The sequence below is a fragment of the Patagioenas fasciata genome, chromosome 27, assembly GCF_037038585.1.
Source record: "Patagioenas fasciata isolate bPatFas1 chromosome 27, bPatFas1.hap1, whole genome shotgun sequence".
Taxonomy (NCBI): domain Eukaryota; kingdom Metazoa; phylum Chordata; class Aves; order Columbiformes; family Columbidae; genus Patagioenas; species Patagioenas fasciata.
Window position 1 is genome coordinate 2,443,937 of NC_092546.1, and position 24,105 is coordinate 2,468,041.

Consider the following 24,105-nt stretch of genomic DNA (forward strand, 5'->3'; position numbering starts at 1 on the left):
CTAGCTTAGAGCTTTGTGTAACCAGTTAACAGACAGAGCCTTACTCAAAACAGCAAACTCTGCAAAGTTAAGTTTTGCAGCACCCAGGAGCATCCTTGAGTGGACGAGGTAACGAGAACGGACTACAACCCAGTTCTAAACAACCCAGCAGTCTGAACCCCGGCCAATGCAGCGTGCTAGGCCAACCGTCAGAACGTTCACGAGCAGCCTTCATGCCCAGACCCCGGCCACCCCGCCACCAGCCCACGACCACTGGGAGACCCTGCGCAAGCACAACGGGAAGAGCAAACTACAGAAATTATTTCCTGTGACTCCTTTAATTAAGAACCACCCTTTTGGGGAAAGGTTACGAACGTGTAGGCGTTCCTGTTGTTCTACATTAAGCACGCTTCAAGCTGAGGTCAATTGTACATGACTAGAGGAAAGATCCTTCTTGTGCCCGGCACTGGGTGAATGTACCTTGTTTATAACCTCCCAGGTTGTAAATGAAATAAATAACTTATGCTTTTTCCATGAATAAACAGCATTTGGTTATATCTGTAAACATTAAACATCTTAGCATGAATCACACCTGCACTTCTCACAATCCTTTTTGCACCCAGCACTGGATAAACGAACCTTCTTTATAACCTCGCAGGTTGTAGTTTTAGAGCCTTACAGGTTGTAAAGCTTTTTCCGAGCGTCAGCACAACACCTTTATTTCCTTTGGCCAGTTTTTCCAGGTCGTTTCTCTGCTTGTCTGCAGCATTTCCCCCCATTTTTGCAGTTATGAAAATCCCTCATCAGTCTGTCAGTCCTCAGAGTAGAAATGTGCATGAGCTCTGTTAATATGTGTTATTTCTCAATAGATGCTGCAATGTGGTTGGGGTAATGGAATTTTACTGGAGATTTTGGTATTAAATTAATTGGGGTGGCGGGGGGGGGACAGGGAACAGCCCTAGAAATAGGGATTTTGGTTTTCAGGAGCTTGGAGCTGTGTGTGGGGATAAAGGATCCGTCTGCCCCTCCCACGCAGTTTTGGCACAGACGAGCAGCAGGAATGCAGAAAATGGGGGGCTGTACAAGGTTTAGGCAATTCTCTGTGTGCTGAGTCCACTGAATGCTCTCAGTGAGCCGTGTTGGCTGAGAAACTCACAGGAACAAGATCTGCCGTAGCTATTCCTCAACCTCTGTCCTTGTTAAGAGCACTGGGGAATCTGCCTCACTGGATCCAGAACTGTGGATGTCCCACAGGTCCTGCCCGTGCCGAGCGCGGGACGCTGCCGATCCACCCGCTTTTTGGCTGGGGAGGAAGTTTTTGCTGTGAGCGTGACCAAACGCTGACACAGGACGCACAGGAAGATGGGGATTTGAGGGGGTGACACCTGTGTGGCTCGAAACTGCCACTTAGAGCCCTTGAGCTGAGACCCAAGCAGCGGGAAGGAGGGAGCAGCCTGTGATTGCAGGTCCCTGCAGCCGCGGGACTGGAGGGGACCCCGCTGGGGGGTTTCCAGGCTTGTGCCCCACACACCTCTGTACCCTCACTGCTGCTCGGCTCCGCCTGAAGCACAGGGATGAGCTAAAGTACCTGTGAAACGCAGCTGAATGAGCTGACGCTGAACAGTGCGAAATGTCAGTTCTGGGCAAGGGTAATAACACTGCCAGGGACACAGCCAAAGAGAAGCCTAATGACAGAAAATATACATGATATACAGGAGGCGAGATTCAGTTTTAGGGAAAATATCTGCCAAATACAACTACAAGGATTGCAATGTGGGCAGGGTAGAGCAGAGCCAGCGTGAGCAGCAAACGAGTGCGACTGGCATGGCCGAGGTGCATTTTAATTAGTGAGCTAGCACTGATCCCCACTTCTCCCAAGTAACAAGCGATAGGACGAGAGGCCTCAAGCTGCACCAAGGGAGGTTTAGATTGGATATGAGGAAAAAATCTCCTCACAGAAAGGGTTGTCAGGCATTGGAACAGGCTGAGAGGGAAATGGCTGAGTTGCCACCCCTGAGGCGTTTAAAAGACACATAAACGGGGTTCTTAGGGACGTGGTTTAGTGCCAGTGTTAGGTTAACGGTTGAGCTGGATGATCTTGAAGGTCTCTTCCGTGTTTCTGTCCGTGGAGGTGTTTAAACACAGTCTGGACACAGCCCTGGGCAACCGGCTCCACATGAGCACCGAGCTCCCAGCCCAGTGAGAAGGTTGGGGCGGTGGCCAAAGCCGTGGTCACGGGCCCCCCGAGCAGGGCCCTTTCTCCAGGGGGAGTTTCTTTCATTTCGGGGTTTGGACCACACGCCCCTTTCCCTCCACATCACGCTTTGCACCTGGGATGGTTTGGCTGCTGCACGCTCACTACCCCCGGCCAGGGAGTGGTGAAGCCCAGCGGGTGACACAATGGACCCTGTGAGGAGTTCACTGAGAACACGGCCACCGCCTGTCCCCTCACCCCGAACAAGTTTCTTCTCATATTTCAGTGGAACCTCCTGTGTTCCAGTTTGCACCCATTGCCCCTTGTCCTGTCACTGGTCGTCACCCAGAAGAGCCTGGCTCCATCCTCCTGACACTCCCCCTTTCCATCTTGATCCCCATGAATGAGTCCCCCCTCAGTCTCCTCTTCTCCAGCTCCAGAGCCCCAGCTCCCTCAGCCTTTCCTCACACGGGAGATGCTCCACTCCCTTCAGCATCTTGATGGCTGCGCTGGACTCTCTCCAGCAGTTCCCTGTCCTTCTGGAACTGAGGGGCCACAACTGGACACAAGATTCCAGGTGTGGTCTCCCCAGGGCAGAGCAGAGGGGCAGGAGAACCTCTCTGACCTACTGACCACCCCCTTCTAACCCACCCCAGGTACCATTGAACTCCTCGCCCTCCTCAGCTCTCTCGCTCATCGATCGCTCTGCCGGGGCCGGGACGCGAACCCGTAACCTCTCGGTGCGTTCGGACGTGCGCGCGCCCACGCGCCTCTCGGCAGGACGGGCCGTGGCGCTGCCGGCGCTTGCGCGGGGAGGTCAGGGGGGCGGAAGTGTCGCAGGGCGCGCGCCGGCAGCATGGCGGCCGCCCGCTGCTTGAGGCTGTGCGGGCGCTGGCGGGCGGCGCTGCTGCGGCCCCCGCGGCGCCGCTTCTTGGCGGCCGCTTCCTCCGTGATGCCCCCGGTCCCGCCAAGCCCCGCACCGCCCCCCCGAGTCGCCTTCAGCACGGTCCCGCCGTGGCAGCAGCGGAGTGCCGGGGGCCTGGCGGGGGGCGACGCGCTGGAGGGCGGCGGCGGCGAGGACGGGAGCGGCGGCGGCGGGGAGGACGGGAGCGGGGCCGGGCCCGTCATGACGGCGCTGACGCCGCTGCTCGTCCCGGAGCATTTCCCCAACGTGCCGCTCATCGCCGTGACCCGCAACCCCGTGTTCCCGCGATTCATCAAGATCATCGAGGTGAGGGCCCAGGGCTCTAACAGATACCAGGGGCGCTTCTCTCCTCAGAGCCACGCTCTGTGTCTTTACAGGTTTATTTTAATCGTAGAGGCTTGGGGGGGTAGCAAGGTGTGCAGCCTTCTGCTTTTTAGTGTTTATCTGGAGCATCTTTGTGATGAGGAGAGACTGAGAGAACTGGGGTGTTGAGCTGGAGAAGAGAAGCTGAGAGGGATCTGATCAATGGATCAATATCTCAGGGTGGGTGTCAGGATGGACCAGACTGTTCAGTGGTGCCCAACGCCAGGGTGAGGGGCAACGGGCACAGACTGGAACACAGGAGGCTCCATGTGAACATGAGCAGAAACTTGTTTGCTGGGAGGTGCCAGAGCCTGGCCCAGGCTGCCCAGAGCGGGTGTGGAGTCTCCTTCTCTGAGCCATTCAAACCCCCTGGACCCACCTGTGTGATCTGCTCTGTGACCCTGGTGAGCAGGTGGGGCTGGGGATTCTGTGATTTCTAACTATACAGCCTGACCTCATTGGAATGGTGGTTTCTTCTGGGATACGGACTTTGTGTTTCATGGGTGTTGCATCAGAGTCACTAACGCTGCATCTAACGGGGAAGGTTGATGATTCACACAGAAGCTATTTCAGGGTCTACTGGTTTCTCCGAGTTCTTTTGCTGAAGGTTGAGCAAATATGTCCTTGGTTCAGCTTCATGGGGTTGTGTAGTAGCATCAAGAACAACATATGTGAAAACTGCGAGGAGAAAGTACAACTTCAATACAGAGCGATGCTGCTGTGACCAGAGAGGCTGTGAGGGCTGGGGATGGGCATTGCAAAATTTCAGCGTGATCTTTCCCCTCTCCACCCCAAATGTATTTTTAAGAGCCATAAATTTGATCTTTGATATGTGACTTAAGCTCATAGGCCAGAAGTACATATTCCTCCTGACATGCAAGCATTTTGGAACAAGTACTCCTATTTTTGCACCTTACTAGTATTTTATCAGTCTGATTTTGGAGTAAATGTAGTGAGAACTGAATCAATATTTTCCTGTTCACGTAGTGTTATTTATAATAATATCTGCTGTAGTATTTTTCTGCATGTCTAAATCTAATACGTGCATCTTCTAGTGTCTTTATAGATGTGTTGAGGGAAGGGGAGGTTGTATATTACTATGATCTTTAGGCACATTTTCACGCACTTTTATGTTCAAGTCATTCATTTCAATGCATAGATCAACAGTGTCTTATATTAAAATAATTGTTAAATATTCTCTCTCATCCTGCGAATTAATTCTGCAATTTAATACTTTATTTCCTGACGATGTGAAGGCTCTACAGTGAATAGAGAATTATTGATTTTCTTCTCTCTGTTAATGCCTGTGATGCTGGCAAACATCGTTCTGCTAGACATTGTGCCAAATTACAACAGCCGTTGTTGTCCTAGGTGAAAAATAAGAAGCTGGTTGAGCTGCTGAGGAGGAAAGTTCGTCTTGCCCAGCCCTATGCTGGTGTTTTTCTGAAAAAGGATGATAAGTAAGTAATTTCTCTTCATCTTTTTAAACATGAGTTATTTCCATTATTAGGCTGCATTTATACTAAAAGTTGTGATCTGAAGTTTCCTGCCCTGGATAATGTTACAGAAATTGTGTTTATTATTGCCGTTATTATTTGGGAGGGAGATGAACCATCCAGGCAGGTGGGTGATTTGGAAAGGAGCTACGTGGTGGTAACAGTGGGGATAAATTCGAGTACCTTTGCTCCCGAGTCCAGTTTAAAGTTCTGCAACCAGTCATTGTTTCTGTCCTTTTTAATGTTACCTGCTCTCTCAAGATTCTGAATATCTTCTCCTCTTTTCCCTCAATAGCAATGAATCGGACGTGGTAGAGGATCTGAACGAAATCTACCAAATAGGAACTTTTGTGCAGATTCACGAAATGCAGGACCTCGGAGACAAGTTGCGCATGATCGTGATGGGACACCGGAGGTGATTTCTGACTTGCCCTTCCACTGCGTCTCACCAGACTTCTTTATAAACAGATATCCCTTTATTTCTTTTCACCACATATGTTCATTTTCATACACAGCTTGTGTATAACAACTTTTTGCTTTGTTACAACCCATATCCTGATAGAGCTCTGGTGCTCCAGCCCCAATATTCAGTGTAATATTACAGATCCAACAGGTTAACCCCAAAAAGGAAGAGCCAGTGCGTGTCATTCTTATATAGATTTTAATTTGATACAAGCAGACACTCATTAAGCTGAAGTATAGTGGTTTCTTTGTCAAGTACAGCAAGGTTCAGAAATGATGAAAACAATTATCTGGGACTAATTCAAACCAGTATTTTTGCTTTAAGGAAAAAAAAAGTGATCTAGAACTATAATTATGTCTTGTCTTTATGATCTTGTCCAAGAACCAAATTGAAGAAAATAGGATTATTGTTGGGAATATAGGTGTAGCTCTAGCATGCCAAGTATTTTGAACTAAGACAATATAAAATTGTGGTTTTAAAAGCGTCAAGTAATTAATTTCCATTAGAAGGGAAAACAGAAGGACAGAAACATGGTGGGGGAGACAGATTGAGGGTGGGTTTTGCTTTGAAGTCCATTATCAAAGCAGAGTTTTGATTAGATTTTGGAAATTGGCAGCTATTGGTTTTGGTTCCCTTGGAATAGAAATAGTTCCCTGCACCTTGGAAGGGTGGGGATTCATCTGTATTGATTTGAGACACAGAGCACGGGTCAGTCACTGGAACCACACGGGACATCAGGTGGGAGGAGCGTGCTGTATTTACAGGGAAAAATAGAGAAAAGGAAACTCTTCGATTGACAGCCAGATTAATGAAATGTGGTGTCCTGCAGGTGTGGGTCCTCTCATTTCTGAATCCTTCCTTTATCTCTCCCCGAACACCTTCTAGACACCTTCTATAGTTAATCCAGAGCTATTTCCATGCTGCAACCCCACCCTCCAGAAAATGGCTTTGAACTCTATTGACAAGAGTCGTCAAAATTAGTCAAAAGTTGCCAGTGGCAGAGAGTTGGAGTAGTTGGGGCACTCTTAGTATTTGGAGATCATATGAAAAATAAGACCTACACCTTGCACATAACGCAGTGATCGTGTGAGCGGGCAGTCTGCTGCACCACACGGGTTTTTTGACTCCATATTCACGGCCTAGTAGGACAGATTGGTCAAAGGCTGTTGCAGGTCCTGAGCGTTTGTGTGGCACTGGTCTCTGGTGGGGAAGATTTAAGGCAGTGGAGAGGGCAAGACTTTGATCCCTGTCTGGAGAACTGTAAGTCATGGTCTGTACTGCAAACATCTGACATGGGGTTGGATGCACAGCAGGAAAAACTCAGAAAAGCTTAAAAACAGTAATGGGGAAACTGATTTTTTTGGAAGGTGCTCATGCCATGTCCCTTTTAGGGACTAATACTTGATTAATTGGTGTGGAATATACTGTGGGATTCATCTCTTCTGAAGTCATGATCTAGGAAATCTGTGTAACAAACCAAAATTTCAGATGTTTATGTATGGAATGACTTCAAAATCTGTTCTACACATGGTATATAATATTTAGTATTACAGTGGATAGTGCAGCAGATGTGACTTAAAGCAGAGAGACTGCTGAGAATCAGAAAACTGAAAGAGCAGAACATTATATCCAGAATTAAAGTGCAAGAGCGAACTTGCTTTTCTGGAGAGACAAGAAGAGGGAATGAATCCACATCAGAGTTGTTGGTTCATGCAGCTCCTGAGCTACTAACAATGATGCCTGGTTAATTGTTCTGTTCATGTGCTGCAGCATGTGGCTGAGAATTCAGACAGTCTGATGTTATTTAGGTTCTTCTATTCATTAAAAGTCATTTGGTAGTTCTGCATCTGGTTAAACTAACACAGTTTACGATAAAGGTGCTGTCAGCTGCCCTTGCCCTCTCATTAACCCACTAATTCAATAGTTAAACTTGTTTGTATGACAACTTACTTATTGTAAATTTATTTAGTAAGTCGTGTCAGTATCTAACACTCATTTATTATGTTTTATTTAATCAAGCTTTATTTTGACCAAATGAACCAAAAGCTAAATCTTGTTAAAACACGTACAATCAGTTACCTTTGTCAAAATTTGAAATTTTAGCTTACTCAAAATACAATTTAGACTTCCCTTTTTATGCCGAAGAGCTGGAATCACATGTAACAGAATTGGTTGTAGCTGGTTTCTTTTGGCTTTCAGGATCCGTATAAACAAGCAGCTGGAGGTTGAGCCTGAGGAGCCTGAGAACAAGCAGAAGGTTCGAAGGAAACAGAAACGCTCCAAGAAAGAGGCTGAGGAGGAGCCTGGAGCAAAGGACCAAGCTGTGGAAGTGGTGCTGGATCCTGTCGCTGCGGCTGCGCAGGAGGTTCTCATGGTGGAAGTCGAGAACGTGGTTCATGAAGATTTTCAGATCACAGAAGAGGTTAAAGTGAGTGAATTAGTCACACAAACCTGGACTTGTCCTGTAGAGTTGCTTGAAAGGAAGAGTTCTAACGTCAGGCTCTAATTTCAGGCCTCAGAAACCTCATTCATCCTTCTCGCAGCCACTGCATGAGGGGATTAGATGAAAAGAAATATTTTTCATTACCACAGCTCGTCGCTTCAAAACGTTGCTGAACGACGAGGTTGGGCTGTGCTTACATCTGTGTAATATCCTCCATCAAACTGGGTGACTTGAGTGGTCAACCTGATCATATCTTCTGGCCAAAAACCAGTTAAGTTTTGTGTGCAGGACCGCAGCCTGTTCCCCTTCTTGCCTCTCCTTATCTCCAGAGCAATAACCGCCCCACCGCGTGGTCCCGATCCCACACACCATCACAGCAGGGACCCAGGGGCTGCATTGCTGTGCTCCCGTGCCGGAGACGTCGTGCGATGTCATATTTGTACTGAGGCCTTTCTTGTCCTTTTCCAGTCTTTTCCTTGATTAAATCTTTGTTTTGTTTATAGGCTCTTACTGCAGAAATTGTCAAAACAATCCGGGACATCATTGCCTTGAACCCCTTGTACAGGTATGTATCCTACGTGTTCTTAGAGATATTTCTATTCCGCTTGTCCTTTTGTCGTAATGAAGAAGAGAGATTTGCTGGATTGTCAGCTGGAATTTTGGTTAGGGATGCAAACTTTGTCATCCCTGGTTGGAAACAGAGGGGAAGTTTTGAAAAGCTGATGTGAAACTCCGATCTGAGGTAGGATGATACGTCCTATGGCAGGTGATGGGGGTCTAAGTGAATAAATATTATTACTTATCACTGCAATGAGTGTCACAGTTTGATCGATGTAATATGAGCGCAGTAGAGGTCTCTGCGTTCTGGCACACAAAAATTTTCTGTGACTGTTAAGAGAGCATTTAATATAATTGGTTCTATTTATCAGCGATCACTCCTTTTATCAAGCGATGTATGTGTGTGTTACTGACTATTGGCTTAGACAAATTAAAAAAAATTACTTAATTAGCTATGAAACTGAGCTGTGTTTCATTTCTTTACTCTGTCATGACAAGTAAATAACTCTGTAAGGATGCTCCCTTATGAATGTGAAAGTTGACTGAGCGTTTGGGGGTTTATCACCGTTTTTCAGAGAGTCCGTGCTCCAGATGATGCAGGCTGGCCAGCGCGTGGTCGACAACCCCATCTACCTGAGCGACATGGGGGCAGCGCTGACAGGGGCAGAGTCGCAAGAGCTTCAAGACATCTTGGAAGAAACCAGTGTAAGATGAAGCTTTTAACTAAACCTGCGGGAAGTATGGTTTATGTCATGGTTTCTTTTCCATGCTCAGTACGGAGAGGACTTCAGTACCGTGTTCGCTAGGTTACTATCACTAGGTTCCTGTTGAAGGATGTAGTGAGTCATTAGTAACTCGCCTTAAGGGAAAGGTTGGATGCTCTGCAGATCATTTTATTTTATGCATTGGTTGCATGTTGTGGAATTGCTATGCGGTTCATCTTTCCACATCTGCAGGCGCTGGAAAGTTCTCCAAGAAAACCCATTGAAGCTTTTTATTCTCCCTTTCTCACTGGGAGTTGGCTGAAAACTCATATCTATATTTTCCAGATTCCCAAACGGCTTTACAAAGCCCTTTCCCTCCTGAAGAAGGAATATGAGCTGAGCAAACTTCAGCAGCGCCTTGGAAGGGAGGTGAGTTTTTCAAGTAACAGATACCTTGAACGTATTTATATCACGTTGTGTGCTGTTAAATTGTGTCCATATTGTAATTTCACGCAAGCAGGAAAATCCTTGAGGACTGCAGTTACCAAGCATCTGTGTGAAAATACAGCATAGTACTGTAAATAGCACATAGTTTAAATAGCACAATGTTATTTTAAAAGACTCTGCTCACCACTGTGAGCTGCGATAGTTCCTGACTCTTGTATGTTTTAATCAGAATACAATAACTGCATCAAAATGGTAACTAAGTATATAAAATACAGAGATTTGTGTATACTAAGTCAAAAGTTCCTGAGTTTATTAACTCCAAATAATTGTCGCTTTTAAAAATTCACGTTAAGTGCAAAATGCTTTTGGACCAGGGCAGGAATTGTTGGAGACTCTTAAGCAAATTAGACACATGCAGTCTGTGGGACCAGATGAGATGCAGCCAAGGATGCCGAGAGGGCTTATCCGTGTCATTATTTTGTTGTCTCGGTCACCTTTAAAACACTGTGGTGATTGGGGAGGATCCTGGTAAGTGGAAAAAGGTAAATGCCAAGCCTGGCTTCAAAAAGAGAAGCGGGGAGGCTGCAGGCATGCCAGCCTGCCCTCAGTGCCTGGAAGGTTATGGGAGAAACCTCCTGGGAGGCGGGTACAGGCGAATGAAGATGATTTGGAAGAGCCAGAAGGGATTTTCCAGGAGCAAACTGTGCCTCATCAGCACGATTGCCTTCTCTGCTAAGAATGACTATTGTATATGGCACTAGCAAGGCCTTTGCTATGGCCAGTGATAGTGCTATGACCAAATTGCAATGTCACGGACTGAAAAGATGTACAAGGTGGGTGAAAGAGTTGGCTGGACTGAGCAGAAGGGGTTGTGATCAGCACTATGAAGTCTGGCTTCACCGAGCTGCCGCTGGTTTCCATCAGGGAGTCACCAAGAACCTCCTCAAGTTCTTAAACTTGAAGTGCACAGTCCTGCCCCGGGGCTGGAATAACCCGTGCAGCTGGCTGGAGCCAGATAGAAAATAGCTTTGCAGAGAAGCACTTTGAGGCCCTGATGGAAGGTGACCCTGAATGCGCCGTCTGTCCTTGTCAAGGAAGGCCAGCGGCACACTGGGCTCTGTTTGCAGCTGTGTAGACAGCAGGTCAAGAGAAGTATTACAGTCATTCCCTCTATTGGCACGAGGGGATCATGCCTGGCTCACTCTGCCCAGCTTTTAATCCCCCAGCATAAACAAAACATTGAAATACTGAATCATGGCCAGCGGCAGCCACCAAAATGTGGAGGTAGCTGGGGTATGTCATAGAGTCACTTATAGAACATGCAGCAAGCGGTTTCTGAATAGTACAAATGGTTTCTGAATAGTACAAATGACTTCTGAATAATATTTTCAGTTGCTGAGAAGTATGCGGAAGCATTTGATGTTTGACAGGTTGCAGCAGGAACAGAATAGTGACTGCATTTGTCGCTGGGTTTAGGTAGAGGAGAAGATCAAGCAAACACACCGCAAATATCTTCTCCAAGAGCAACTGAAGATCATTAAGAAAGAGCTAGGACTGGAAAAAGAGGACAAGGATGCTATAGAAGAGAAATTCCGGGAGCGACTGAAGGAGCTGGTAGTGCCGAAACATGTCATGGATGTGATTGACGAGGAGCTGAACAAGTTGAGCTTGCTGGACAATCACTCCTCAGAGTTCAAGTGAGTTCACGGCTCTGTCCTGTGGTGAGTCGGGAGAATGAGGGAAATCAGTACAATTCTGTGGAGCTCTTGCCTTTAGAGTTTCTATTCTCCTTTTGTCATAGTTGCTTTCCTTGAATGTAGCATATGATCGCATCCCAGCTAGAGGATCGTTCTCTGCATCTCCTGTGTTTTACTGTCGTTTACCTCTTTTGACTGTTTTAGCTCTTCTCTTGCAGCCTGTGTTGTAGATAAGAACTGTGCAGTTCGTTACCTCTCAGGAAACGTGCAGTGATTCCTTCAGCCCTTAATTTTGGCTCTTTTGTACTCGAGTGTTTTCATTAGATGTAAGAGAAGAGCAGCTGGTTGCTAACACATGGTATTGACTGAGCTGAGGTTGTCCCCGAAATTTTGGGGCAGGGCTGGGATTCTGAATAGCTTTTACCGCATAATCCGTGACTTGGAACATCGGAAACTGAGCTTGCTTTGAACGTTTCCATCCAGACTGTGTGTGCGATCCAACAGAGCAGTCAGTGTGCTCACCAGCACTTTAATGCCCTGGGTCTTTGCTTCCAAACAAGACATCTTTTATGGGTAAAGACTGAGAGCAGAAGTGTCATTTGGGTGAGGAACATTATGATAATCGTATCCTAGGAGGAGGAGGGAGAAAGCTGAGAAGGACACACTGGGCAGTTTTAGAACAGAGAGCGCTGCTTTCATGCACTTGTGTTCTCAGCAGCAGTCTGTTTAAACTGATATCTCTGCTGGTAACTTGAACTCTGACACCCTTATCTCCTGGGTCTAAATCTTCCTCTGTCGTATGGGACATCCAGCTGCTTTTCCTGCTCCAGGAATCTCTTCTTTGCATCATCCTGGGCCACTGGGGAAATGGAGAAACTGTTTTTCTATCTTTAAGTTCTGCGACCTGATCCAAACGGTTGACATTAGTGCTGAGGTTACAAGCAATCCTTCAACATGCAACACAACAAAAAGTCATGCAGGGAGTTGGTGTGATCTCTGTGTGGCGCGTTGGAGGTTCTTTGTCTCAGGAAAGCAAATCTTGTGAAAAAAAAAAGCTTTTGTTTTCTTTTCTTTTTGCGGAGGAAAGGACAAGGGAATGAAGGCCATAACAAGACCACCGAGGTAACGATGTTCATTTCATGGTTTCCTTTCCATGAGAGGTTTATACCCCATGTGTTCGGATGAGGTGCTTTTGGAAGGCGTGAGCTGGTTGTGGTCGAATCCCTCTGATTTCCCTCTCTCCGTCAGTGTTACACGGAACTACTTGGACTGGCTGACGTCCATCCCATGGGGCAAGTGCAGCGAGGAGAACCTGGAGCTGACCAGAGCCCGAGCAGTTCTGGAGGAGGATCATTATGGGATGGATGACGTCAAGAAGCGAATTCTGGTAAGGTGGGAATGGGCAGCGTTTCCCATGTCACACTCTGCTGAGCATCAGGCGTTTCGGTTGTTTCAGATTGCAGCCCTCCATTGAATTTGTGTTAATTCATGGATCAAACAGAAAGCTGAATGAAAGAGCAGAATGTTCTGGTGACCACAGAATTGTTTTGCTTGGAAAAGACCCTTGAGATCATTGAGTCCAACCATTAACCCAACCCCGGCACTAACCAGTGTCCCTGGGAACCTGTGTTTAATAACTCATGGCGATGAAGGTCAGACTCTGATTTCAAACAGCAGTATACTGTTCTGCTTAATGCTGAGCAAGTGAATAAGTGTCCAAGGGAAGCAGTCTCCGGATTTTAATAAAATCATTCAGAGACTGTGAAAATTATTCTGCTTGACTGGCAGAGCCACTGCCTTTCCAAAACACGCTGATCCTCTACTCACACCCCTCAAATTAGGAGGGGGAAGTTAGCTAAGATGCGTGTTTGCCTTGTAGCCTTTACCTGTCCCCGGAGCTGTGCTGGATGCTGAAGGGTTTCTGGTCAGTGCAATCCAGTCCTTGTCTAAGACGGGGAAGATTTCAGTGTTGCCGTGTTCCACAACTTCTGCCGCTTAGCCCGAGGAACGGGCTCCTCCAGCACATTCCAGCGATGAAAGACAATCCCGGTGCTGGCAGGATTTGTATCGTACTGGGCAAGTGCATGAGAGAGGGGAAACAGGTGCAGATACTGACTTTGCATTAACAAACCATGGGGAGAGCTGAGCAGGTGTGGTGAAGTGTTGAGCGTAGCCAGCCTTCAGTTTGGCCGTTCCCTTCCGCAGCCTGCGGTCGGGCAGGCTCTCCCGCCGCTCCCTTGTGCTGTGCGAAGCAGAGATTGTGTTACCTCGGGGGCAGCACTGATGGTGCTTAGGCCACCTCAGTAATTGTGCACAGAAGCCCTATATATAACAGAACAATATCATTTTATATAACAAATAGTAAATTCTGAAACATCTTGGGATTTTGCTTTTATTAAATTGCCTTGTCCTGGAAAAAGAGAAAGGTTTTGAAGTATCTTTGAAGCCAAAGGGCTCCTTTCCCTAACAGTGCCCAAGACTTGTGACTAAACCCCGCTTTGTGATTTAGTATTTTGAATGATTTATGGTAAGCCTGTTGTTGCACACTTGAAAGCAGAAATCCCCTTTTGAGTGTCAGTCTCTTATGTTATCAGTCTCTTCTGTTAATGCCAATCAGGCCCAGCCTTTATACAGCAGCAGATTGAGTTGCCTCGTGTGGGTCTGTTGCTTTGATTATCGATGTGATTAATTGCACGTAGCAAAGATTCCGCAGTTGTAGCAATGCAAGCGAGGTTGATGATTTTAGGGTACTGAGAAATACCTGTGCAGGTTTGAGCCTTAATTAATCAGTTCTATCATCCATGTATTGCTGCATCATTCAGTGCTGTAGGGTGAAGAGATCAAGGCTCATCTTTGCTCAATAACCGGCTTGTTACAGGCGAACCACGTCTCTGTGCCCGTGTGCGCAGTGATTTCTCCACCGTAAGCGCACGAGCAGTTGAGATTTCAGTTCTGAGCTCCCATCTTTTGATGTCTCAAGTGCTGAGAGCTATTTGAGGATTACCCAGTGCAGGAGTGTGAAAAGATATGAGTTTAATTTAGCAAAGAGGAACTGATGTGGTGGGAGATGCTCACAGGTAGCTGGGTGAACCAGGGAAGCCGGGAGAAGAACTGTAAGTCTGTCTGCCTGGTTCAGGACAGTGGAGACAGACAGACAGACAGACAGACTGCTTCTCCCGCTGACATGCATACAGAGCACAAAACCCGGTGTGTAAATAACCAGAGCGAAAAGAGCTGCACCAGCATCCTTCCCCTCGCCCTCCTCAGCTCCTCCGAGGACCAGATGTGTGTACGGTGCTCATTTTGTCATCATTGCTCACCCGGTAACGGGGCCGTTTGGTGTCGCTGCAGTTCTCTCTGTTCACTGTGGGCGCTTCCTCCGTTCCGCAGGAGTTCATCGCGGTCAGCCAGCTGCGGGGATCCACCCAGGGCAAGATCCTGTGTTTCTATGGCCCCCCTGGGGTTGGCAAAACCAGCATTGCCCGCTCCATCGCCAGAGCCTTAAACAGAGAGTATTTCCGCTTCAGCGTCGGAGGGATGACCGACGTAGCAGAAATAAAAGGACACAGGTCAGTGTAAATTGAGCGGTTTCACTGTCCAGCAGTTTTTACCGATGTTCTCATTTTACTGATGAGCTTCACTGAAGTTGGACAACGTGCTTGATTTTCATGTGCGTTCTGCCAGCCCTTGCAGCCGGGAGCTGGGATGCAGGAGGAGGTGGAAGGGACAGCACAGGGTGGAGTTTGGAACAGAATCAGATTCATGTCTCTAAGTGCAGTCGCTCCCTGTTTCTAGGGTTTGCTATGGGGAGATCACTGAAAAGCTGTGAGCCCCTCAAGAGCATCGCACTGATGCCAAATGCGAAGGGATTGTAATAGTCAGAAAGTGCTGCATGAGGAAAAGCTGGGAAGAGGAATATTCCTGAAGAGAACACAAGACATGAATGCAAAAATCAGTATATCCAACCCTGCCACAGGTTTATTTCCCTTCCACAAGCACCTGAAAATAAAACTAACAGTGTTTTCAAACTAGTAAGAGCAGCTGTTCTGGAGCACGAGGTGAACCTGTGAGGTTCTGCCCTATGTGATACAGAACCAGAGAGAAGTGTTTTATTAATACACACTTTTCAGGGTGTTCTCTTGGCGTTCACACTGTTTACCCTCTTCTTTGCTGCTCCGTGTACCTGGGTGCCAGTTCCCTCTAGCAGAAAAACGGTTTTGCTGGTCGCAGTTTGTTCCTTCGGTATCTTTTGATTTACACTCATCTTCCCTTTTTGTCCCTACCAAGTGAGGGAATGAAACGTTCCCTTTTCTAATGTTTCTTTACCCAAGAAACAAGAAGTCACTACTCAGACATCTCTGTTCTCAGCCTTAGCTCTTTGCTTCCCTCTCATTTAAAAGTGGTTAAAACTCAAAATTCATGTCTGATCTCCACTAGAAACAGACTTGATGGGTCTTGGTGCTTAGTGTGGTGATGGAGATGCTTTTGATGGGTGTAGAAGCAATGTAGACTTATTTACCAGCAGGATAAAGCTGTGGTGTGAGATGTGTTTGCACTCTACAATGGTTCCCTAAACAGAGTCTCTGCCAACACAGGAGGACGTATGTCGGAGCAATGCCAGGAAAGATCATCCAGTGTCTGAAGAAAACCAAGACAGAGAATCCACTTATTCTGATTGATGAGGTGATGCATCTGCTCTTTCATCTAGTTTTTGCTCTTATAAACATTCTTGACCCCAAAGGGAAAGGTGAAGCAGTAACTCTCCTAAAAATCCCAGGTTTTATATGTTTAAATGAGGCTGGGCTCTCAAGTTCTTTGGGTAGCAGTGATACCTTAAACACTTTGTTTTCCTATAACAGACCTCAACTTTAATATTTGAGCTGTGCTGTTCTCGTTGAATTGCAGCTGTTTGGATCGTGAGGATCCTCATGGACATTCAGAGGCCTCAGTAGCTCTCCTGTTCCCTACCTACGTGTGGGTACATCATTGTGACAAAACCACTGTTGCCCACGTGATTATTAGAAAGAGTCGCTCTCTCAGCAGATCTAAAGCAAGACTATAAGGAGTGAGATGTCTACAGTCAATTTGTGGTCTGATTTGAGAATAAATGGGACAGGGCTACCAGCCTGCTGCTGTGTGGAGAAGCGAATAAGGACAGGATTTAATAGCAGGTGTTCAGAACAGAGTGAAGGTCTCTCTGGCCCCTGTGTGCCTTGTCTGGGGAAGAGCAACAGCAGGTGTCTTGGGAATTATAGAATGGTTTGTGTTGAAAGGACTTTCCCAGCTCCCCAGTGCCACCCCTGCCATCAGCAGGGACATCTTCACCAGCTCAGGTTGCTCAGAGCCCCTTCCAGCCTGGCCTGGGATGTCTCAGGGATGGTTCATCCTCCTCCTCTCTGGGAATGGTGTGGGGGACCGAGAACCTGCATAGTGTAAACAATGAATATCTTGATGTGAAAGGTAATGAACCACACAGGTCATGGCGTTTGAGTGCAGTTGGTGAGGAGCCTTGCCTTGGCCACTGTAGCAAACTGCGTGGTGTCCATCTAGTCAATGCTGCTCTTTAGGGGGAAGAAACAGTGGAGAGCAGCCCTGTTGTGCCCTCTTCTGAGGACGTGAATAATGCTGATAGAGACAACAACCCTGGACGTTGTCTGGGGCAGCTGGCTCTAGGTGGCCCTGCTCAGACAGTGGGGTTGGACAAGGTGACCTCCAGCAGTCCCTACCAGCCTCAGCCGGCTGGAACCACACAGTCCTCCCACTGTGGAATAAATACTCTGGTCCATGACTGTAGCTTGGCTTAGCTGAAGGAGCAGTACCCACTAATCCATGATAGCTCGCTTTTGATTGTGTGCAAACTCCCTGAGACCTCCTGGTGCTTCTCTACAACCCTGAAAGTCCTGGGGCTCATGTCCTGTGCAATGAGACAGCGGGGACTGGGGTGGATACACAGAACACTGACAGAGCGGTGAACAAACACATGAAGATTTTCAGATGGAGCCTTTAAAGAATCACAGGATCATTTCGTTTGGAAGAGACCCTCAAAATCACCGAGTCCAACCATAACCTGTAGCACTAAACCTTGTCCCTGAGAACCTCATCTGTCTTTGCATGAGAATTTATCGCGGTGAGAAACTTGTAAGAGTGTTTAAAGTTTTTCTCCCACAGGTGGATAAAATAGGAAGAGGATATCAAGGGGATCCATCCTCAGCCCTTCTGGAGCTGTTGGACCCAGAGCAGAACTCCAACTTCTTGGATCATTACCTCGATGTTCCTGTGGATTTATCAAAGGTATTTCTCTCTTGGCAGAGGTTGTAGAGCTGCAATGTGTGACTGTGTCACAAAGAGCTGCCGACATCTCAGTCAGCTGGAAAGTCAGACGGGTGGGATTGGGACAGAAGTGGTGCAGGGCTGTTTCTGGCTTCAACCCAAGCGTCTGTATATACTTAAAATAACACGATCACCGGTGTATGTCCTACAGCCCCACACCCTGCGGTGCAGGGACACGGTGTGTGCTCTCAGCTAGAAAAGGCAGCTTTTCTGCTACGTAATGACTGACGGAGTTGTTATTGAGCGAGCCGGCCTCGTGCTGCCGCCCAGCTTTTGAAATGGGCTGTCTTCGCACCTGTCACACTTTTTCCGCGTTTAACATTAATTGCGGAATTGATGGATCAGAAATAGATACTTTGGTCACTTTGCTAACTTCCTAGAAGGCAGAAATAACTCTAGATCTCCTCAGAGCAATAGTTTCCTTGTCCATATCAGGCCATTCTGATTTGTTTGTGCTGTGTGTGTTTCTAAACGTTCATTCTGAGGAGGGAACATCTCATTCCATAGTTCCAAATCCCAAACTTCTCCTGTGATAGAAACTTGATTCCACAGAGATGATCTTGCTCCAGCCTTTCAAACAGAACTGAGAAAACTATTGCTTGGAACAGAACAGCAGGTTAACAAATATGCTTAATATGATCTTGTAATACTGCCAGGTACTATTTATTTGTACTGCCAACGTAACGGAAACCATTCCAGAGCCGCTGCGGGACAGAATGGAGGTGATCAATGTGTCGGGATATGTAGCAGAAGAGAAACTGGCGATTGCAGAGGTAAGAGAAACCGCTGCTGCGCTGTGAACACCTGATAGCAAGTTCTTGGCAGATTCAGACTTACGTATTTACATCCATCTGTGTCCAAACAATGAGGGACGTGGCACTTTGGATGGAGTTCCTGTGATTTGAATAAAGTAACTCGAGCTTTCCATAGGCTGCGGACTCCAGAGAAAGGCGTTGAGCTAAGCTCAGCTCAGCTAAGCCAGCTCATAGCAGCGTGGAGCCGAGTGACCTGGAACTCTGGGCTGTTGTCACAAACGCTAACAGGTGTGGGGGTGATCTCTTTCAGAGGTACTTGGTCCCTCAGGCACGAGTTCTGTGTGGTTTGGATGAAAACAAGGCCAGAATCACCTCGGATGTCCTGAGGGTTCTGATCAAGCAGTACTGCCGGGAGAGCGGCGTGAGGAACCTGCAGAAGCAGGTGGAGAAGGTGAGGGGACGTTGTGTGTAACTGTGACCCCCGGGCTTCACCCCGCTCGGCTTTTCTACAGAGACAAATCACCATCTCCCACAGGTGCTGAGGAAATCCGCCTATAAAATCGTGAGTGGAGAAGCAGAGACGGTCCAAGTGACGCCTGAAAACCTGCAGGACTTTGTGGGGAAGCCCATCTTCACCGTGGATCGCATGTACGAAACCACCCCCCCGGGGGTGGTGATGGGTCTGGCCTGGACAGCCATGGGTGAGACAGATCACTTTGGGGTTACTGCCTGCATTTCTTGTCTAATTTTCAATAATTGTATGTGATGGTCAAACTGAATTTCTCCCTCCTGAGTCCAGTGATGTTCTGCTGGCACCAGGAAAAATTGACTCCTGTCACCTTTTAGATCCCAGTTTCTTCTTCCTTGCAGAAGACACCCTTGCGTACTCCCTTTCCCAGGCTCAGTTTAGCTTCAAGGCCGCAGGTTTTCTCTTTATGTTCCACATACACGAACCACACACACTAGGAACAGCAAAGGCTGAGAGCTTAAGTGTTTTCAGAGAGGACCAGACCTTCTCTGCCTCCCTCAAAGCGGTAACTTGGGGGATTACGTGCAGCACAGTCTGGAAATACAGCCAGAGCAAAGGATCTGAGCCCTGTGCTCCGATTGACCTTGCGTGGAATTGTAGTTGGGAGGGAAACGATCAGTGTGGTGGGGACAGTAAAGAGATGTCTGACACTGCAGAGCTGGACTGGCTGCAGGGGTGTTATGGTGTGAGCTCACTTTGCTTTTTGGATACAAAGAGCCTGAAATAATTACAGAAACTGATGATTTCCACGAAATAGGGGTTACAGCTGTAGTGGTGAAGTGCAAAGAAGCCATGAATGGAGGGTGTGCAGTGCTGTGGAGATTCCTCGCTCACCTTCCTGAAGGAATTCAGAGAGCGGATCTCAACTCATGAGTCTCAATTCCAAATTCCTGACCTTCTGCATCGCCAGACACGTCTGGTTTGATGTGTCCTTTAACTTCCCTCAGGATATCATTTTTCTTTTCTTTCTTAGGAGGTTCCACCCTGTTTGTTGAAACCTCCCTGAGGCGACCCAAAGACAAGGAGAGCAAGGACGGGTCCCTGGAGGTGACCGGGCAGCTGGGAGACGTCATGAAGGAGAGCGCCAGGATAGCCTACACGTTCGCAAGAGCCTTTCTGATGCAGAAGGACCCCAACAACGACTTCCTGGTGTCTTCCCACATCCACCTGCATGTGCCAGAGGTGACTGATGCAGGATTCACAGAGCACCCCTGGTTTGCTCCCTGAGACATGAAGCTGGAAAGCACCTAATTTTTAATATGTTGTACAGAATGCCCTTTGGTAGCGGTAAAACCGCTGCATGTGGGTAGGAACAACCCCAAGTTCCAGTGTAAGTTGGGGAATGAGCTATTAGAGAGCAGTGTAGGGTAAAGGGACCTGGGGGTCCTGGGGACAGCAGGGTGACCATGAGCCAGCACTGGGCCCGTGTGGCCAGGAAGCCAATGGTACCTGGGGTGGGTTAGAAGGGGGTGGTCAGTAGGTCAGAGAGGTTCTCCTGCCCCTCTGCTCTGCCCTGGGGAGACCACACCTGGAATCTTGTGTCCAGTTGTGGCCCCTCAGCTCCAGAAGGACAGGGAACTGCTGGAGAGAGTCCAGCGCAGCCACCAAGATGCTGAAGGGAGTGGAGCATCTCCCGTGTGAGGAAAGGCTGAGGGAGCTGGGGCTCTGGAGCTGGACAAGAGGAGACTGAGGGGGGACTCATTCCTGGGGATCAATATGGAAAGGGGCGGTGTCAGGAGGATGGAGCCAGGCTCTTCTGGGTGACAACCAGTGACAGGACAAGGGGCAATGGGTGCAAACTGGAACACAGGAAGTTGCACTTAAATATGAGAAGAAACTTGTTGGGGGTGAGGGTGTCAGAGCCTGGCCCAGGCTGCCCAGGGAGGTTGTGGAGTCTCCTTCTCTGCAGACATTCAAACCCGCCAGGACACCTTCCTGTGGAACCTCAGCTGGGTGTTCCTGCTCCATGGGGGGATTGCACTGGATGAGCTTTCCAGGGCCCTTCCAACCCCGGACACTCTGTGATTCTGTGAAAATAGAACATTTTCCTCAGAGTCCTTTGAGAGTTTTCTTATGAGCCGTGTTTCTGTTCCTCTCTGCAGCATGTAGCAATATGGAGGTTTGGATAATGCTGTAAGGAATCGCAGAATTTAGCGGTATCTGTTGGCCCTGTTTGCAGGTGGGGAAACCGCAGCATAGAGATCAGGGGGCTGGAGAAAAGCAGCTACGAGGAAACCAAAGTTTAGGTCTTTGGAGCCTTCAGAAAGGTTTCATGTCCCTGCCACATGGTTGAAGATACCGCTGCTGGTCTCTGTGCCGTGGTTCCTTGGCCATACAATGGCAGCGGTCGCATTTTTCCAGTGTTTGGGGCTGGAAATACACACGCAATGCCCAGAGGGGCTTTGTGCCGCAGAACAGGCTGTGGGCAGGTGTCAGCGAAGACAAATTCTGTACTGTGACTGTCCCCAAGCTTCAGTTCAGAATTATTGCAGCTCTAACCCAGCCCAGGCTCCCGGCTGCAGCTTCCACCGTGTCCGGCCACGTGCTCGGGTTTTGTGTTCATTTTCTGGAGGATCAGAAATCAGCAGCTGTTATCTCTGCTCGACTGCCCCCAGGCATTCATTCTGTTCTTACCTAAAGGATCTATTTGATCTCAGATAAATTCAGAGTCACTAGTTTAGGCCTGGATTTTGTTGGGCTTTCTAAATGGAGTGATCTTTTCTGCCTTGAATGATTTTCAGTGTTTTCCTCCACTATTTCATGACTCTTCCCCTGTGGCGCTGCCCTCAGTCACCTGCTGGCTCAGCTCAGCACAAAGCTCCAAAGCATTCATGCTGTGTTTTTTGCTCATGTTGCTTGTCCAGAGTCCTGAGCCTGATGAGCATCGTGGTGGCATCAGGACAGAAAATGAATCGTAGACTCATGGATTATTCCTCACGAATAAGGTGAAGACTGAGCCAGTTTTTGATAGATCAGCCAGTTCAAACAGCAGGATTCCATCAGTGATGCTTTCGTAAAAACCTTTGAAACTGGGGCCGTGTTAAAACAGCAATGACAAAGGTATTGTCTGTCTGCCTTTGCTGCTCTTGGAATGAGCTAAAGGCGGGTTTGTGCTTTTCTTTTTGAACAGGGAGCAACCCCCAAGGACGGGCCAAGCGCGGGCTGTACCATTGTAACCGCTCTGCTGTCGCTGGCCATGAACTGCCCGGTGAGGCAGAACGTGGCCATGACTGGAGAGGTGTCCTTAACTGGAAAAATCCTTCCCGTGGGTGGAATCAAGGAGAAGACCATTGCGGTAAGAGCTCTGGTTGTGTCATCCGTGGGGGGGAGCCCTGGGCTGGCTCAGCGGGCACGGGGACACCCAGAGCGGTGGCTCTTGCAGCGGGAGAGGCAGCGATTCCTTAATCCCATGGAGAATCTGCTGGGGGAACATGGGGATCTTGGCTGGGAGGAGGGACCCCAGGGTTTGTGCCCTGACATCTGTGCTGATCTGGGTACCGACTGCTGCAATTCAGGGTGGGAAGGATCGTGGTCCGAGGATCTGCTGGGCTGAAGTGCCTGTTCAAGGAGGGCGGCCAGTGTAGATTTGATGGCATCACCCTTCACATTAAGGCTCTGCTCCCTAGTTCCAGCTTGACTTACCTGACTTACAATTTCATAGGATCATTTTAGTTGGAAAAGACCCTCAAGACCATCGAGTCCAACCATAACCCACCCCTGGCACTGCCCCATGTCCTGAGAACCTCACGTCCAACCCTCCAGGGACGGTGGGTTATGGTTGGACTTGATATTGAGGGTCTTTTCCAACCAAAATGAGCGATGATCCACCCTTGGTGACATCTGTAACACCCCCCTCTCCAAAGAACTGAGCAAAGCCAGATCATGCTCCTCAAAAACTGGTTTTGCTTTCTTAAAATGGAGAGTGTGTTGCCAGTAATCGATGGATTTCTAGGACTCAGACTCCACAATTTTCCCCGCAGGCGAAGAGGGCGGGCGTCACCTGCATCATTCTGCCATCAGAGAATAAGAAGGATTACTATGACCTCGCTGGGTTCATTACGGAAGGACTAGAAGTGCATTTTGTTGAGCACTACAAAGAGGTGTTTGAAATAGCGTTTCCAACGCTGGATTCCACTGGGGGGTGATGTTCAGCAACCCAAAGGCTGGAAGCCGGTCTGTCCCTTAGCGGGGTGACCTGGGGACAACCCTGAAGTGGGACATGGAGCTCTTGCTGCTGCGCAGCTGCTGAAATGAACTATGGCTTTGGTAGAATAAAGTATTTCTCACTGTTTAATAATGAATGATGACCCGAGTATTTCCAGTAAAATGAAGTTTTACCTGAGGACCGTGCATGGTATTGGCCACTGGAGTGGAGTTAGGTCATCTCTGAGAATTAAAGATGCTTTAGTTATTTCACTGCAATTCTAAGGACCTGCTCATGGAAACAAGAACTACAAGGAGGGTAGGGGTTTTAACTCGTACATAATGTTGGTAGTTGAGTGGCACTTGGGAAGCTGCCCGTCTGCCCTGTGAACCTGTGCTCAGCTGGAGGGGAAACTGAAATTCTAGGCCAGTTCAGCTGCTGTGGGACGTGGTTCCCTCCACATTAAATCACAGCTCACTACAGCTTCAGGTGGAGAGAGAGCAGAGCTGGAGGTACAAGCCCTGTGCTCGGCATCCCGGGCTGGCTGTGCTGGGCGGTGAAAACGAAAGGGATTAAATGTCTTAGCGCAACAGTTGTACCACTGAACACAGGCCTGCACCAGAGAACTCGAGTATTTCATCTAATGGCAAATACTAGGAAAAAAATAATTTAAATAGGGGAAGAGTCTGAAATGTGTTTCCTTGGGGAGAGTACGGAATCACACTGGGGGAATTCAGAGAGCTCTTACTAATTGGTGATTTGATAACTGCTGGAAGTCAGGCATGGATGGAGGGTGCGAGGGGAAACGTGTGAGCAAGAGAAGCTGCACGAGGCTGATGTGCCGTGGGGAAGGAGCGGAAAGTTGTCACTGTTTGCAACAGCAATTTCTGCCCAGACTTCTCTCCACCACCATCTGACTGGAAGGAATCGCAGCCTTCACAGGCGCAGCTACTGCAGGGGCTTCCAGCCCAGCGCCAGGATGTACCACGGGGCAGCGCCAGCGCCAGGATGTACCACGGGGCAGCGCCAGCGCCAGGATGTACCACGGGGCAGCGCCAGCGCCAGGATGTACCACGGG

The 24,105-nt window shown here is 48.2% G+C and overlaps 2 protein-coding genes across 2 annotated transcripts in view; one reads left to right on the forward strand and one right to left on the reverse strand.

The window, feature by feature from the left end:
- Nucleotides 1-24,105, reverse strand: part of LOC136113159 (uncharacterized) — a 194,843-nt gene that overhangs the window by 14,102 nt on the left and 156,636 nt on the right. The gene's annotated exons all lie outside the window — the stretch shown is intronic.
- LONP1 (lon peptidase 1, mitochondrial) lies at nt 3,021-23,180 on the forward strand. The gene is made up of 18 exons (XM_065858343.2): nt 3,021-3,404; nt 4,833-4,921; nt 5,253-5,372; nt 7,620-7,848; nt 8,367-8,428; nt 8,997-9,126; nt 9,471-9,554; nt 11,049-11,269; nt 12,518-12,656; nt 14,660-14,838; nt 15,865-15,952; nt 17,438-17,560; nt 18,256-18,372; nt 18,665-18,805; nt 18,890-19,055; nt 19,857-20,065; nt 22,014-22,178; nt 22,864-23,180. Exons 1-18 carry the CDS (start codon nt 3,030-3,032, stop codon nt 23,026-23,028), a joined length of 2,802 nt encoding a protein of 933 aa, XP_065714415.2. The 5' UTR covers nt 3,021-3,029; the 3' UTR covers nt 23,029-23,180.

What these genes read in the sequence shown, in the direction of transcription:
- LONP1 (XM_065858343.2), top strand. Translation starts at nt 3,030, where the DNA reads ATGGCGGCCGCCCGCTGCTTGAGGCTGTGCGGGCGCTGGCGGGCGGCG. An exon ending in GCAGAAATAAAAGGACACAG is followed by an intron (nt 14,839 to 15,864) that starts GTCAGTGTAAAT and finishes CTGCCAACACAG; the next exon opens with GAGGACGTATGTCGGAGCAA. An exon ending in TGCAGAAGCAGGTGGAGAAG is followed by an intron (nt 18,806 to 18,889) that starts GTGAGGGGACGT and finishes CATCTCCCACAG; the next exon opens with GTGCTGAGGAAATCCGCCTA.